Source organism: Eimeria tenella, genomic scaffold (assembly GCF_000499545.2).
Source record: "Eimeria tenella Houghton genomic scaffold, Eth_scaff5, whole genome shotgun sequence".
Classification (NCBI taxonomy): domain Eukaryota; phylum Apicomplexa; class Conoidasida; order Eucoccidiorida; family Eimeriidae; genus Eimeria; species Eimeria tenella.
This window is the reverse complement of record NW_013543395.1, coordinates 191184-206072: the sequence shown is the minus strand read 5'-3', so window position 1 is coordinate 206072 and position 14889 is coordinate 191184. Positions and strand designations below refer to the sequence as shown.

At 51.7% G+C, this 14889-nt stretch overlaps 1 protein-coding gene across 1 annotated transcript; it reads left to right on the top strand.

Moving 5' to 3' along the window:
• Positions 1 to 700: 700 nt before the first annotated feature.
• Positions 701 to 13195, top strand: ETH_00010905 (uncharacterized protein; the record flags this gene model as incomplete). Its single annotated transcript, XM_013377300.1, has 7 exons — positions 701 to 5077; positions 5247 to 5361; positions 5586 to 5785; positions 5991 to 6141; positions 6276 to 6429; positions 6999 to 8473; positions 8667 to 13195. 7 exons carry the CDS (start codon positions 701 to 703, stop codon positions 13193 to 13195), a joined length of 11001 nt encoding a protein of 3666 aa, XP_013232754.1.
• Positions 13196 to 14889: the final 1694 nt, after the last annotated feature.

The window sequence follows — 14889 nt, the reverse complement described above, 5'->3', positions numbered from 1 at the left end:
ATTTATAATTTTATAAAATTTGCGAGAGATTTTGGTTGTGGTTTAGCTCTTCATGCCTTCATAACAGAGCATTTCAACATTGCCCCACCCCACCAGAACCACCCTACACCCTACGGATTGTCCATTGGTCCGTTCTACGTGTTGACCTGCCGGTTACTCTTCCTTTGAGGCCGATATCTTCGATTCTTACTCTCAAGTCATAAGGATAATATTAATTGGCATGGCTCTTCTCCCATTTGACGAGAAAGTAATTGACTAGGCCCCCTTCCAGCCGACGCAGGCGTGCAGTTGGTGTGAGCTTTCACAGAAGTTGCACCGTCTGAAATCAAGGTCCTTCAAGGCCTAAAAAAAATTGTTGATGTGCGAATCATGCCAACTCTACTGTGTGTTTGACTTGGCTCCACTAATTTGTATTTGCCCAACGGAGCTTTCCACTGGCGCCGATCCAATGATATTATCCGGATCTTACTGAGGACGAGTGTGATGAAAGCTCAGCATACTTCTGTCAAATGTAGTAAGTCATAAGATAGAGGGCAAGAAAATAGTGTGTCTGGACGCGGGGAAGCCAACGCCAGCATCCTCTGGTGTAGAACATCTCCGGTCTCGTGCCTTGTCCTCCTCTCTAGCCCTTCGGGAGTGCAAAGCTTACTCACGAAGTAGAGGAGATCGAGGGGAGATCTCCAGTTTCCCATGAAACGGAATGCGGCCCTACTCGCTGCACGAGTCTTACCCAACAGAACTTCTGGGGGGCCAAGTCATCGAGGGTTGCTCAGTGAACCTCCTCAAACTGGCGCTTGACAGAATCTTTGCTGCGCTTAACAGGGCCGGCAGAATCAATGGACCTGATCAATTGTGGAGTGGCCAGCTAGAATCCGAACAGCATAATTTGCCGTTTGGTTGCCAGCTACAGCAGCAGGAGCAGAACAACAACCAGCAACAGCAGACGCAGAAAACGCAGGGGCAACTCTCTCAAAGGCACGAGCACATAGTAAGGGATCTAATAAGATGGGAGACCCATCAAAATATTCTCGAGAAGCGTCATGCAGCAGACACACAAGTGCTCGCCGCATTATTGCAGCAACGCCAACTGCTTGTGCAATACGGGAAAGAGATCCAGCAGCAACAACAGCAACTGCAACAGCTAATAATATTTCTACGGAAGCAAAGAAATGCCCTTAAAATCTTGGATATCTCTGGGCAGACGCTAGAAGATGAGGTTGCACTGCTTCGTCAGCAGGAGGAGAGGCTGTGCGAGCAGTTTATGGGGGAGCAGAGACAGCAACAGGTTCTTCACTTAGTAGCTCGCCGCTGTTCGCATTTGCAGCAACTAACCGAAAGTTCTATACAGAGGCGAGAGTCGCATCTGATGTTCTGCCGTTACTGGATTGAGGCTCTGAGGAGAGGGGAGTTTGGGCCATCAGGAGCAGAGTTGATCCATCCAGACCACAGAGCGCAGCACCCGCTCTGGCAAGTGCCTTTCATCATTGCCGATTGTAAGGCCTCTTGTAAGACTTGCAATGTTTACAAAACGCTGCACGAGCCTTTGGACGATCTCCCTGAAACGTTTGGGGCCTCTTGCACTAATGAAAGCAGCAGCAGCCGCTGCAAGAACGACAGTACACACGCACAAGGTCGCAGCCGGAATACCCTCGGGGATTGTCATTGTAACATGAAACAGTCAAACGCTTCTTATGAGGGCGAATCAACTGCTGGCCATGATAAGCAGCAGCAGAAAGGACAACTGCTTTGCTCGCACAAGCAAGCTTCTGCTCAGACGTCGGGCGAAAAAGATATAAGAGACCGTAGGTTTAGGAGCCTGCCAACTGGTGTCTTGAAACAACAACTGGAGCAGGTGCGAAAAGAAAAGCGCGGCTTTTTTTCCAAAGGGCAGGCTGCTGCTACCAAGCAGGTTCACCTTGGTCTGAAGCAGGCAAGTCTGCGGCGGCGTGAACAACCAGGCGCAACAGAAGGGCTGGTAGCAATGCAGATTTTGCATCAACAGCAGGAGCCTAACACCTTCAGCACTTGCTCGGAGACACCTTTTCAAGACCAACTGGACGAAGGCCACTATCAAACCAAAAGGTCACCCGCTGTGCTTTTTCCTAATGATGCTACAAACGGACGCTTCGCCTCAGTCCTACTGTCGCCGCAAGGCATACAACTGCACCAAGTAACAGAACTTGGCTCAGAGGAAATTGAGCAGAAAGCTGCAACGTTTCAGAAATCGAGTGCGCAGCGACACCGTCGGTTGATTCTGCAGCTCAGAGAGCTTCAGCAGCTAGAGGGGCTTATTTATGGGGCCACATATGATGAATGTAACGTGGAACTTGTGAGTCCCGTTGGCCTCACAGGCTACCTTCCACATTGTTCCCAAAGGCGACACCAACAACAGCAGCAAGTGGTTGCAGAACTGCATCAGAGAAGCTGCAAACTACTGCGGCTTTGCACACGACTAAACCCTGCTCTAGCCAAAGAACAACAAATTAAGGAGCATCAGCAGCTGATGATGCAAGCGGAAGAGGATCAAACACACGAAGAGCTGAGGATTCTACAACAAACTCATGCAATTTTGGTAACTCTGCTAGACGAACGGCTTCAGGGTTCCTCCTCCCCTCACAATTTGGGCCACGATCAACAGCGGCTTTTTGAACTGGCAGAGAAGCTTCGTCAATTGCAGCAGCTGAAAATTGTCCCTGCTCATACTCGGCGCGCGCTTGCTTGCATTCTCGGAGAAATGAACCACAGCCGCAGCAGTCCAGTGCAACGGGAACTCATTCACGGTACGTGGAGACAGCAGCAACAGCACAAGCACCATGAGGTGCTCTTTGCTGTTTCTCTACGCGAAGTAGAAAGCTTCATTTTGAGTCGAATTGATGAGTTGCAAGAGCAGCTACTGCAGCGGCAACGCCTGCAAGAAGTGCAGCAACAACAGGAAGCACAGCAAAGCCAGGAAGAGCCAGAACACAGAAGACGGCTGTCAAACCAACAAGATCATCAATCACAAGTGCACAAGCAAACAACGGAAATCTTAAAACCAAAACAAGGCAGTGAATCTCCTCACAAACAGCTGAGACATGGAATTGAGTTGCTGAACACTGCAGTGCAGAGAGTAACCGGCCAAAAAAAGTTCTACTCACACTATGAAGATTGCAGCTGCAACGACAGCAGCACTGATAAGCAGGAGGTGCAACTGTCACTCAGATCCGAATATATTCCGGTGTACTCTGTCTTCTGTCCAACCCTAGGAATCGCTGTAGCTGCTTCTGGCTGCACTTTCGTACCGTTGGCCTTCCCCCGGCTCCGCTCTACAGCGGGCGGTGTGGTATCTGGAACAGCAGAAGTCATAGAGAGAGATACACCACGCAGCTACACAAACGCTGAAGGACTACCGAGAGGAAAAAGGGCGACAGAAACCAGCACCCAACTGGCTGGAAGCAATCACGTTGAAGCCTCCTCACATCAAATAGAAAAGGCATGTGGTGTGGCTCTCACCTGTCCACCAACGACAAGATCCCAAACAGCATCGGTAACTAGCTGCCGAAAATGCGAATTCCGCCTCACTGAAGGCGCAGCAGCACGAGTAGGTATATCAAAAGGACAAAACTTAACGGCACAAGAGAAAAAAGGCCAGGGGATTTGCTGGAGGCCACTAGCACCAACAGGAACAACAACTGAAGCAGCGGCAGCAACAGCCGCAGCAGCGGCAAACGCAGCTGCAGCGAGCAGCGATGGCCGCCCAGCGACTGCGACGCTTACAGATGATTTGCGACGGGTTCCTTGGGGAACTCAACGGGGCTTGCAGGGATCTGCAACCACGAGCATTTCAGGAGCTGCGACAGCATTACAAGCAACAAATGTAATAGCAGCGGCAGAGGTAGTACGCATCCGTCCTTCAACCCCTCAAGAAATGCGGAACGAAGTGGAACGTCACAGACAACAGGTATTACAAGCAAAGCACCACGCGCAGAGGTTACAACAATGGCAGCCGCAGCAGCCACAGCAGCTGCTGCGTCAGCAGAATGTGCAGAAGCAGCATTTGGTACAGCAGCAACAAACACAAGCGCTTCTGCAGAGGCGGCAGCTTTTTCAGTTTCATCATCAGCAGCACCAGAAAATGGTCAGACAGGCGCAGCCTATGCCAACGTTTAGCAGTGACACGCAACACCTGCTGCAGCAGCACCAACTTCGCCAGCATAAGCAGCTGAAACAGCGTCTGCTTCAGGCGCAACAATTTCAGCAACAACAAAACCCGCAGCACTGGCAGCCTCTCGAACCGTCTTTGAGCCCGCAGCATGCTCTAATGCTGCAGAATCAATGGCAACAGCCCCTACCACAGCTGCAACAGCCGCAACCGTTCCAGCAGCCTCCGCCTCCTCACAAGCAGCAACAGCCGCTGTGGCAGCATGTTCAACAGCAGCGATTGTGGGATATGGAGAATTGCCACGTTATCAATTCTCCAACCAAAGACACTGTCGCAGAAATGGCACAAACAGAAACTGCTGCTGTCTTTGGCGAGAGATCAGGTGACTCTCTGAATCACTTTCAGAGTTGCCTTCCGACGCGCAGCAGCAACAGCCTCCATTGCCTGCCATTAGATGAAGCAGGAAAAGCAGCAGCACAAGCCATACATACAGTGCCAGAGGCTGCCTTCCAGGAGCGAACTTTGATTTGCTACTCAAATGCCACCGCAGCTGCGCCTGCTAAAGAACCAAGCTCATCTTTTCCTGGGCAGTACAATCAAACTGTGGTGAAACCAACAGCCACAGAACCTGCAGAAAGTACGGCTGTGGCCTCAGCACAAGCAAATGACCAACAAAATGTGCCGGCGGATCACTCGCTTTTAATGGAACTGCTTATTTGCCTATGCAGCCCGAAAACAGTAGATCCCAGCCCAGTAGAGCTAAGAGACGCTACAGCAAAAACAGCGGCAGCAGGTGGGGTCCCTGTTTCCAGCGAGTTGGAGTGCGTGGAGATAGATGATCCACAACATCCTCTAAGGTTGGGAACACCATGCAACGAGAAAGCGCTCGCGAGCCGCCTAAGGGAAGACGCAGCGCCTATTCCGGCAACCCATAAGGTGCCTCGCGTTTCTGTTTGCATCCTATTGCGTTCCCGCTTGCCATTTGTCTCCTCATCTATCAAATCTGCCCCTTCTTACCTTTCCTTCCGTTTCTTTCTTTTTCAGTGTCTCAATGCTACTGAATGGCCACTGTTTCAGTGTTGCGAAATTCTACCTGCTCACGCAGGTACCAGTGGTGTTGGGCGAGGTTGTTGGTAGAGTGACAGTTAGCACCAACTTCGCTGCCAATGACGACTCCTCCCCTCGCTTCGGCCTCTCCTTTTCACCTGAAGCTATCCTTTGTAAGGTTTGACCCACTAAAGATGAAATCGCAGACTCTCAACCCTGTATGGAGAAGGCCTAAACATTTATGTTTTTGGTTGAGAAAAAAGTCGAGGACCTTGCCGAGCTCTTGGCCTTACACTTGAATCACGTGAAAAAGAGCCACTTTTGAATGTCTGCGGCCGCAGCCGGTGACATGCTGATCGACCTTGAGACTCTGCTGCTGCTGTTGTTGCTGTCTTAGCTAGCTTTGTAGCTGCAGGCGTCTCTTCCGGAGCAGCAGCATCCCCTCTGCTGATACCCGCTGCTGACTGTTTGTGCCTTTCCGCCTTCTTTACGGGAAGAAATAGGGGCTCTGCTGCAGCAGCTGTTAGACATTTTGAGGTCCCTCGACTGGATTCTCCTGCTCCACTCACCTTCCAACAGAACTGCGAACTACACACGGTAAGAGAGTGCTACAATCGCCCTTGTTGTGACGCGTGGGAAATGCATTACTTGCCTCTAAAATATGAGGGCTCGATGCTCGGTCGACGAACTTCCTGAAGGAGAATGAACTCCACTGCAGGACGATAGCAAGCGTGGAAAAAAACGACTCCTTCGAAAACACGCAGCAATAACTTGCTCCCGTTGTTGCCCTTGTGCTTTCCAGGTGTATGTGAATGGATGGCCTCACTTTGTGCTAACGTCGATTCCAGGGGTTGCTGTGAAGGCAGGAGACTTTCTCTTTGCTGACTTGGGGCCGCGGCTCTTTGCAAGGTTGCGGCAACGCTTGTGGCAGCAGGCCGCACTGCGACTTGTCGGTGCGAAATACACGATAGTGGCTATCCACAGAACGGGTGACGCAGCATCCTTAATATAATGCTAGTTTGTTATTTATTGTGTTTATGTAGCGAATAAAGCGTGAGGTTTGGATTTTGCTTGTGAGTGCCTATAGAATTGGGGCCGAGAGCTCCCCACCAAGCCGATGTCAGCGGCTTTCAAATCCAATTTGAACAAGGGGTGGAATGTGTCGAATGCTGCTTGGAGGCAGTGCATGGTGGTAGGGCATGCCACGACTTGCCTTTGTTTTTGGGCAGGAGGCAATGCTCGTAACTGCAAGACGCCCATTGTCTTCGCCATTCTTGTCTAGACAATTAGGCTTTCCTTCGTGGCTTCCAATGCGATGCTTGTGTTCATAGATGAAACGATTCTGTGCTCCTGCTGTGGCTGCTTGCTGCATTTACGCTGCACTACTGGAAGGTCCAAAGCTTTTTCGGAATCTCTTATCTGCCAGCGGTGCGAAGGCCTAAGCCAGTAAGGGCATCTCAACAATATAAAAAGTAATAAGTAAAGGTGGTGGCAGATTTGGAGGGCAAAAGTGAAGGACGAGAGGTTTCCGATGAAAACAGATAGTCACAGCAAAGTCTCAAGCTGCACAAGAATGGACACAACCAAGGATATTCCTGCTTCCCTTTATCTCTTCGGTCTAGCTTCTCACTTTGGCAGTCTGCTGCACCAACTGCCACTCCCCTTTGTTCTGAAATAAGTCATTCTTTCACAATATCTTGTCTTCAAAGCTCCCATGATAACTGTGCTTGCAGCCTGCTATCTGTCTTAACGTGTTTTCATACCTCTCCCACAAGCTTCTTCAGTGCTCTGCTCTGTTGTGCTCCGTCAGACGAGTGCACGAGTGGCCTCGTGAGAGTGAGAACCTAACCATGCTCCCTCCCCATTTCCTCAACAAGCCCAACCAGCAGCGGAGACAACAGCAGGAACTACAAATAATGCACCAGGATCTTCAAGATCGGCATCAACAGCAAGTGCACCAGTTAATGCAGTATCAAGCTTCAACAGAGATTCAGCAGTTAGGCAGAGGACTGCAGCTGCACCGGAGCAGTAGAGGTCCACAGGCTGAGAATGCATTGACAGAGGTCGCTCCTGATATTTTGTCAACTTTCTCTTCGGTCGGCAGGTCCGAGTGTTTGGCCGCTCTTCTTCTCTTCATCATTACAGGCAATGATACACAAAGTGGCCCCGTCAATGCTGCTACTCTTACGGGTGTCGCAACTACTGCCACGGAGGACCTGCGTTGGTCGTGTGCCAAGAGAGCATTTCCCAATACTCTGCCCCCTGAACGCTTTTCCCTTCAGCTGTCCATTTTTCGTACACAGCTGGCTGGGGAAGGGCCGGTACCAGGGTTGGCTGAGGATGACATGATGGCGCTTTCAGCTTCCTTGGTGCCCTGCGCTAATTGCTATAGAAAGATTATGCTGCAACAACATTACCGCCGCTTGCTGCTGCTGCAGCAACTGCAGCAGATGATGGAGAAGCAGCTGCGAATTCTGGGGCAATTTCTCCAACACCAGCAACAACAGCACAGGCTGGATCAGTTGGCTTTTATACGAGAGAGACTTTCCGCTCTCCAGCGGGCACCCAGCACGGTTTCCCCGCCATTGTGCAGCCAGCTGTGGCAGTTGCAGCAGCATCAAAAGCAAATGTTACAGAGGAGCTGCCAGGAACAACAACGACTGCAGCAACTCCATGACATTGCCGCTCTTGTGCTAATTGTGCTAGGAGAGCCGATATTCCCACAAACAAGAGCGGCAGAAGGGATAAAGCAACTGCAACAAAAGCAACGGTCGGCTGCGGGCAAGATTCAATCTGATGAGTTGCATGATGATTTGCTGCAACTGCTGAATAAGACGCTCCAGGCGGCACACGCCCAGCAGCCCTGTTGCACTGTGCTGCTGCGCCGTCTACTGCAAGAGATACAAGAGGCATCTCTGTGGTCCGCAGACATAAAACGCAGCAGAAAAAGCAGTACAACAAGTAATGAAACCGTCGCGGCTGCCTCCTCGCTGCCAGATTGCATAGGCGTTCTGTCGTTGCCGCAAACAGCAAATGTAGCAGGGGTAGCCGACCAACGAGCGGCAGCAGCAGCTATGATTGCAGATAGCAGCCTGTGGCTTGCTAGGCTGTCCCAAAAAGCTCCCCCAGGTGCAGCTGCTGTTGCTTCAGCATTTGGAGAAAAAGGCTTTTTGAGGGATTTAGCAGTGGCTGCACTCAGATGCCGTCTGCTTTCAGGACACTCCGTTGAATCCCCAAACGGCCTCCAAGGGGCTGCCGACCAGGTAGCAAAGACGTGGAAACATGGTACGCTTGAGGCTGTGGGCACGTGCGCCCATGCAAACTGCAGTTTCCTTTATCTTCGTATGCTCTTTGTGGATGCTTGCTGATTCAGTAAGCCATTTGCTTCTCCTAGCTTTAGGAAGGCATCGTTAACGGCCGCCCGCATCTTTTTCATCCTGAGCCTCCTAATTTTCGTTGTGAATGCCTGCTGTTTCAGTAAGCCATGTGCTTCTCACGGCTTGTAACAGGCGTCGTCAACTGCTGCGAGCTGTTTCGTTCCTTCTTCAAAAAAATCCTCAGCTTCTTGCGTCTTTGCAACGCGACCCTGAGCAAAGACCACCATACCAGTGGAAAGAGCGGCAAATAAATTGGCAGAAGCTGCATCAACAACAGCACGTACAGCAGCAGCGGCAGCATCAACAAAGAGAATCCCAACAGCATCAGCAGCAGTTTCAGCAGCGGCAACAAACAGGGAGCTCACCTCAGTTACACAACGGCGGTGCGGCAGTTCCTACCTGCGCGCATAACATCTGCACTGGAAAACAACAGCAGCAGGAGGCGATGCAACAAACGCAGCAGCTAGAGATCGCGCAGCACGAGGCGGAGCAGCAGCTATTGCAGCGAGAACAAAAAGCGCTTCAGTCAACATTGCAGGAGGCGTGTTCTGTGCAGCAGCCCTTGCAACAGCAGACCTTGCAGCATCGGAGCATAGAACGGCAACAGACTGCTCACTTCCAGTCCTCGAAGCAGTTCCTGCATCATCAATCTATGGAACAACAACTGAACGAAGACCAACAACGCAAGTTAAGCTTCCAGCCCTACCAAATGCAACCGCCGCAGCAAAATCAACAGAAACACAAGGTGCAGCCGTCCAAGAGGCGGGCGATCTATGCTTTGCTGCAGCCTGAGCATATACAGCAGCAGCGCTTGCAGCAACAGCATTTGCAACCATTAAAGCAGCAGCTTTTCCAGCCTCTCCAGCAGCAGCATTTGCAGCAGTTGCAGAGTCTTCAACAATTCCAACATCTACAGAATTTGCAAGCGCCTCAGGTCTTCGGGGGCGCCATGGACGAGGCGCATGAATTGAGAAGGTGGGCTAGAGATGCCACTGAGCAAGAACAGCTGCAGCGCAATATACTGCATCAGCATATGCACCACGTGCAGCAACAGCAGCACCAGCTGCAGCAACTCCAGAGGCAGCAGCAAGTGGAACTCCATCCAGAAATGCCGGATAGTGAAAGGCAGCGCAAAGGCTTGCAAAGCAAGGAAATGCACCTAGCAGAGGTGTACCAAAAGACAATGGGACATGTAGAGCTACAAGACAACAAGAAACAGCACAACTACGTTCAAAGAATGCAGCACGAAGAACTTGATCAACAGCGGAAATGCAATATTGAGCCCATTCAGCTATATTGTCAACGGCGGCAGCGCCAGAGGAGGCAGCTCCTGCTACAAAGAAACCGAAGACGCGAGAGAATGTCCAACGGTAGCACCACTTTAATCCGGGGGCTTCATAAAAAGCACTGCCCTTCAGTTGCTGCTGCTGATCTGTCTGATGATGAAGTCTACCCGCAGGTGTCAGAAAGGGTTGCCACAAACGCTGCTGAGGTCTATAACCCAAGAGGTCCAGTATCTCATCTCACTAGCACCGGTGGGAGCCCATCGTGTTTTGAGTTGAACGTCGCCAGAGCTGACGCAGAAATTCCTTACGGCACAGCTGTTTCAGAAGCTGCGACCACGGCTCCCTCGGCAACTGCTCAGCAGCAGCTAGCTGAAGCAGAAATAGGACGTACTAGAACAACGCAGGAGCTGAGAAGGACGAGGAAGATGCGCGCGTTGAGGTGCATGCTGGCGCACAAAGGAACCAGCAGAGCGGCATCACCCGTTAGTGCAACAGATACCGTTCACAGAGCAGCTGCCGCTGAGCCCAATGATCAGTCTGTTATTGGGGCTAAGGTACAAGAGACAGTGGCACGTTCTCAAGCTGCTGCCGCTGCATCTGGCAAGAGAACGATAGCCGCTGTCAATGCAGAAGATGCATTGCAAGAGCTCCCTGAAGGAAGCGCTGTTGCTGAGAAGGAGGGGGATAAGGCGGCTGTAACGCAACCAGCTTGTAACAGATCGCCAAGAGGCGGGCTTGTTTCCGTCAGCAGTGGCTTCCCGCATTGCTGCTACGACGCTGTTCAGTGCGTTAACGAAGTAGCGGCAGACTCAAAGACAGCAGAACGCGCAGAAACGAATGGCATTGGCGTAGAGGCAGAAACTGGCGGAAGCTCGGTGGCAGCAGACAAAGTAACAACAAAGCAGGATGCGACGGCAACGGCACTTCCTCTGGCAGCAGCGCCATGCCAAGAACAAGCCTTGGCAGCGGAAGCAGGACAGGAAGATAAACTGTCGATGACTGACCAATTTTTAGCAATACCAGCGAAGGAAGACGCTACAAGCGTATTTGCTGCATCTTCTGAGCAAATCATAGTAGCATCAGCAACCGCCGAAGACTCTACTGCTGCAGCCGAAGAGCGAATCGCCGCGGCATCAGCAGCCGCCGAAGACGCTACCGCTGCTGCTGCTGCGCTGCTGGACAGGGCTCCTGAGGCGCCAGAGGTGGCAGCAGCGGCAGCAGCAACAGCAGCAACCGACGCGCTGCTACTTTCTCCACCAGCAGTTCTAGTCCCGGTAAAGAAACCATTTTTCCTGCATGGAACTGAAGGACTGCTAGCAGTGTCCGCAGCATCAGCAGCAGGTGCAAGGAGGGCCAAGAGAATGCTGCCCGCAGGGCTCACACAGCGCCGGCGAATATTTGCGTACTGCTGCCGAGAAACTATGGGAGACGGTTGTGCCTGCATTGCATGTACAAGCTGCAGACGTCAACCTCCTGTGGTGTCCGTTACAGATGCTGCAACAGTGGCAGACTACAGCAAGAGATGTGCAGGGCCTTTGCAGCTGCAAGAGCAGACGCGTAGATCCCTTAGGTCTAGAAAGGGAAGATACGGAGCTGCAACACGAGAAGATGAGTGCATCAGCGGCAGTAACACCAGCAGGAGGGACATGCACAACCAAAGCTTCAGAAAGAAGGAGAAACGCAAAAAGAAAGTCTACTACTATAGCACGAGCGACCGATGTAGCATAAGCAGCGACTCCAGCAGTGGGAGTGATTGGGAAGGATCTACTGGCAAGCGAAAGAGGCAGCCACAGAATAAAAAATACCAAGAAGCAGCAAACGGAACAGAGCGGAAAGCTCCTCCTGCTGTTGCTTCGGCTGCAGCTGTTCGCGCCCTTCGTCGGGTCAAAAAGTTTGCTGTCACCAATGCAAGCACTACTAAAGCACCTCTGTCACAGGAAGAGCAAAGCGAATCTACTTTCGTCGCTGTAAATGTGAGAATGGAGCACTGCACCGCCGATCGTGCAGCTCCATGCTCCAGTGATGCACTGGATGCGCACATCGGCGGCACCCACAGCGATGAGGACAATCTCACTCCAAAGGCTGCCACAGGAGTAGAGCCCCAACTGAATCAAAAACGAGAGAGCCCACAACGGCTGTGTAGGAGAGCCAGTCAGCAGCAGCAACGTACACGACCGACACTGAACTTTTTTCGTGTCCTGCGCAGCAGTAAGAAACCTCTTGGGGCGACAACAGTAAAAGAGGCAACGGAGACAGCACTGCACAAAAGCGTTGAAGGGAAGGAGCCTCTTTTTGCCGATGGCGAAGCTTTCTCTGCTGTGGTGCCTGCCTCTTCTACGCGAGCCGATGAAACTGGCCTCCCCGCCTCTCCAGACACGCTTCTATCGGATCCAGCAGTCATAGAAGAAGCCACAGAAGCGTGTAACCGTCTCCTTCGAAGCAGCTGTAGCGATTCCAGGCAGTCAAACGCGTACGGTGACGACGATGAGAGGCTACCAACTACCGACGGCCTCCGCCTGCATCTTGAGGGGAGGCCGCTGCTACCTCCAACGCCGTCATGCGAGATTCCCACTCAAAAGAAACAGCAGCAACGGGTCCAACAGCAAGAAGAACAACAATGTGAACAAGAAGGGCAGCAACAAAGACGCCGGCGCAGCATCGGCGCGATCATCAATTGTACTTTGCGAAGCGGCAGCGGGGGTACAGCAGCAGGAGAAAGAGTAAAAACTGGTAGTGGAGCATGTGCTGTGTCGAATGCAATGGTTCTGCGGAGTGAACATGATGGGCAACAGCGGCGAAGCTATCAGCGCCACGACGATGTCTCAGCACTGCCTCTTGAAGCCGCACCACAGATCCTCGAGGATTTCAGGGAACTGGTGTTATCGTCAGTGTCCGGCCCGCAGCAGCGAGAGGAGAAACAGTCCTTGGCACAGCATCATCACACACGAAAATGCACTGCTGCCTCGCTGCTTGCAGCTGCTGCTGAGAGTGGCAATAACAGCAGCAGCTATAATACGCCCAGCAAATCATCGCACGATTCATGCATCCGCAGGAATCGGTCTGTACGTGCTGCTGCCGCAGCAGTCGCTGCTGCAACTGTAGCCCGACTGCAGGAAAGCAGCACTACGAGTCCAGCAACCACTAAAGCAGCGGCTGGAGAAGCAGCAGCTGAAATAGCGAAGAACATAACTTGGAACGAAAAGAGGCGTAGCTACGCAGCAAAAATCAAGGGAGTCTCTCAGCCTGTCTGGTTTGCTGCCAAGAGAAGAGGTGTCCCTCAGGCTCTTCAGGCCGCTGCAAATCTCCTTGTCGAAGATATGAATAGACGCAAACAGGAAAATTAGGTTGATCCCCAACACCATGACTTCTGGAGAATGGCGCGGTAGCGGCAGGCGTGGAAGCTGCATCATGGGCAAGCATGCTGCCAACAATAACAGCAACAGCAAACGAGGCTGTTGCCGGGTCTGAAGGAACACACTTGTCTTTTTATAGTGCATTTAAATGCTTGTGCTCTGGATATGCACGAGCACAGAAGTGTGCATCAGAGCCATGATCACATTTTTACCGAGGCGCGGTGAAAGGGTATAATGGAGGATGCAAAAAGACTTGTAAACATAGTGGCATGCCCACACACATATGCAGATATATTCCGAGCTATAGGTACAGCTAAGCAGGTGGGGGCTTGGAGTCGCCCGAACCACAGACGCGAATGGGAAAAAGTTAGAGATAGACTCCAAGATAATGAAGGCCTAAGCACGAGAAAAGTACTCTTAAGGCCTAGAAGACGCTAAGGGAAACCACTCATTTTTCATGGCCTTCACTGGATATGGAGAGTCCGACGTCTTCTCCCGTGAGAAGAGCTTTAGTGGCTTAGTAGCACGGCTTCTACCTCCAGAGACCCCACCAGCATTTCATTAAGTGGCATGTCAACGCAGAAAAGCACGCAGTAACACTAAGCAGCGGCCACTACAGTCTCAGAAGCAATAGGTCAGCATACGGAACACCCTGTCAAAAGTTCATCTGTTGGCTTCTTATATATCTAGCATAGCTTGAGTGGGAGAAAAACTCCAAGGGTTCAAAACCTGTGAGCCCAGATGAGCAACACTTTCGCTTAGAGTAGACTTCACAACTGCCTAATTGACTGGCAACGATATATATATTCATAACAAGCCCTCTGCTGTAACGGCTTGAGAAAATGCAGCAAGGTTCGTTACGTGCGGATGCAGGCATTCAAAGCCTGAGCACTCTGTTGGTGAATTACAACGGCCGCAGCTATCGCAGGACCTGAGGCAGCACCAGCTACGTTTATGATCCCCCAGCCTTTTGTATTTGCCCGGCCAGCTTCAGTTTCTTGAAGCAGTTACCACATGTCTCTACTGCGACGCTGTAGCAGCACCATAGTAAGATACAAAGAACAGCAGCGAAGATCGTCCACCATACAATGAGCTCCCCAGAGGAAAGAGTAAATGAAATTTTTGCAAGCCCTCGGCTGACACGGACAGTGCACGGAGGATTCATCACCAACTCACTGCTGCCCCACTTCGTAGTAACCACACCGGCACCCGGAGCTACTTCCCAGTCGTCATAGCACCGGCACGTGACAGTGCCTGTTCCTCTACCTGGGGCAAAAATGCAAGTGCCTTGACCGCACGGGTTGACAGCGCCAGTGCAGGGATTCGTAGGAACTTCGCAGTTGGTGCCTTGAAAGAAGTCCCCGCACTCGCACTTGTAATACGGGGACACGTCAGTGTCGACGCACGCCCCTAATGAGCAAAGAGCGCTCGAGCAATCCAAACCACTGGTGCTCCTGATGCCACAATCTTGAGTACAAAGTGAAGCCTTTTCAGAGCATGTGGGACCGCGAAATGGTAAGGGACAGACACAGACCTGTGCCGTCAAATGCTCATAGCACGTTCCTGTGTTGCATATGTTGACTGCGCAAGGCGCAGCTGATGCATAAATAAGGCCAAAGCTAGCTGTGGAAGCGTCAACCACCGGCGTGAACCACTGACGAACCAATGAAAACAGAATTCCATCT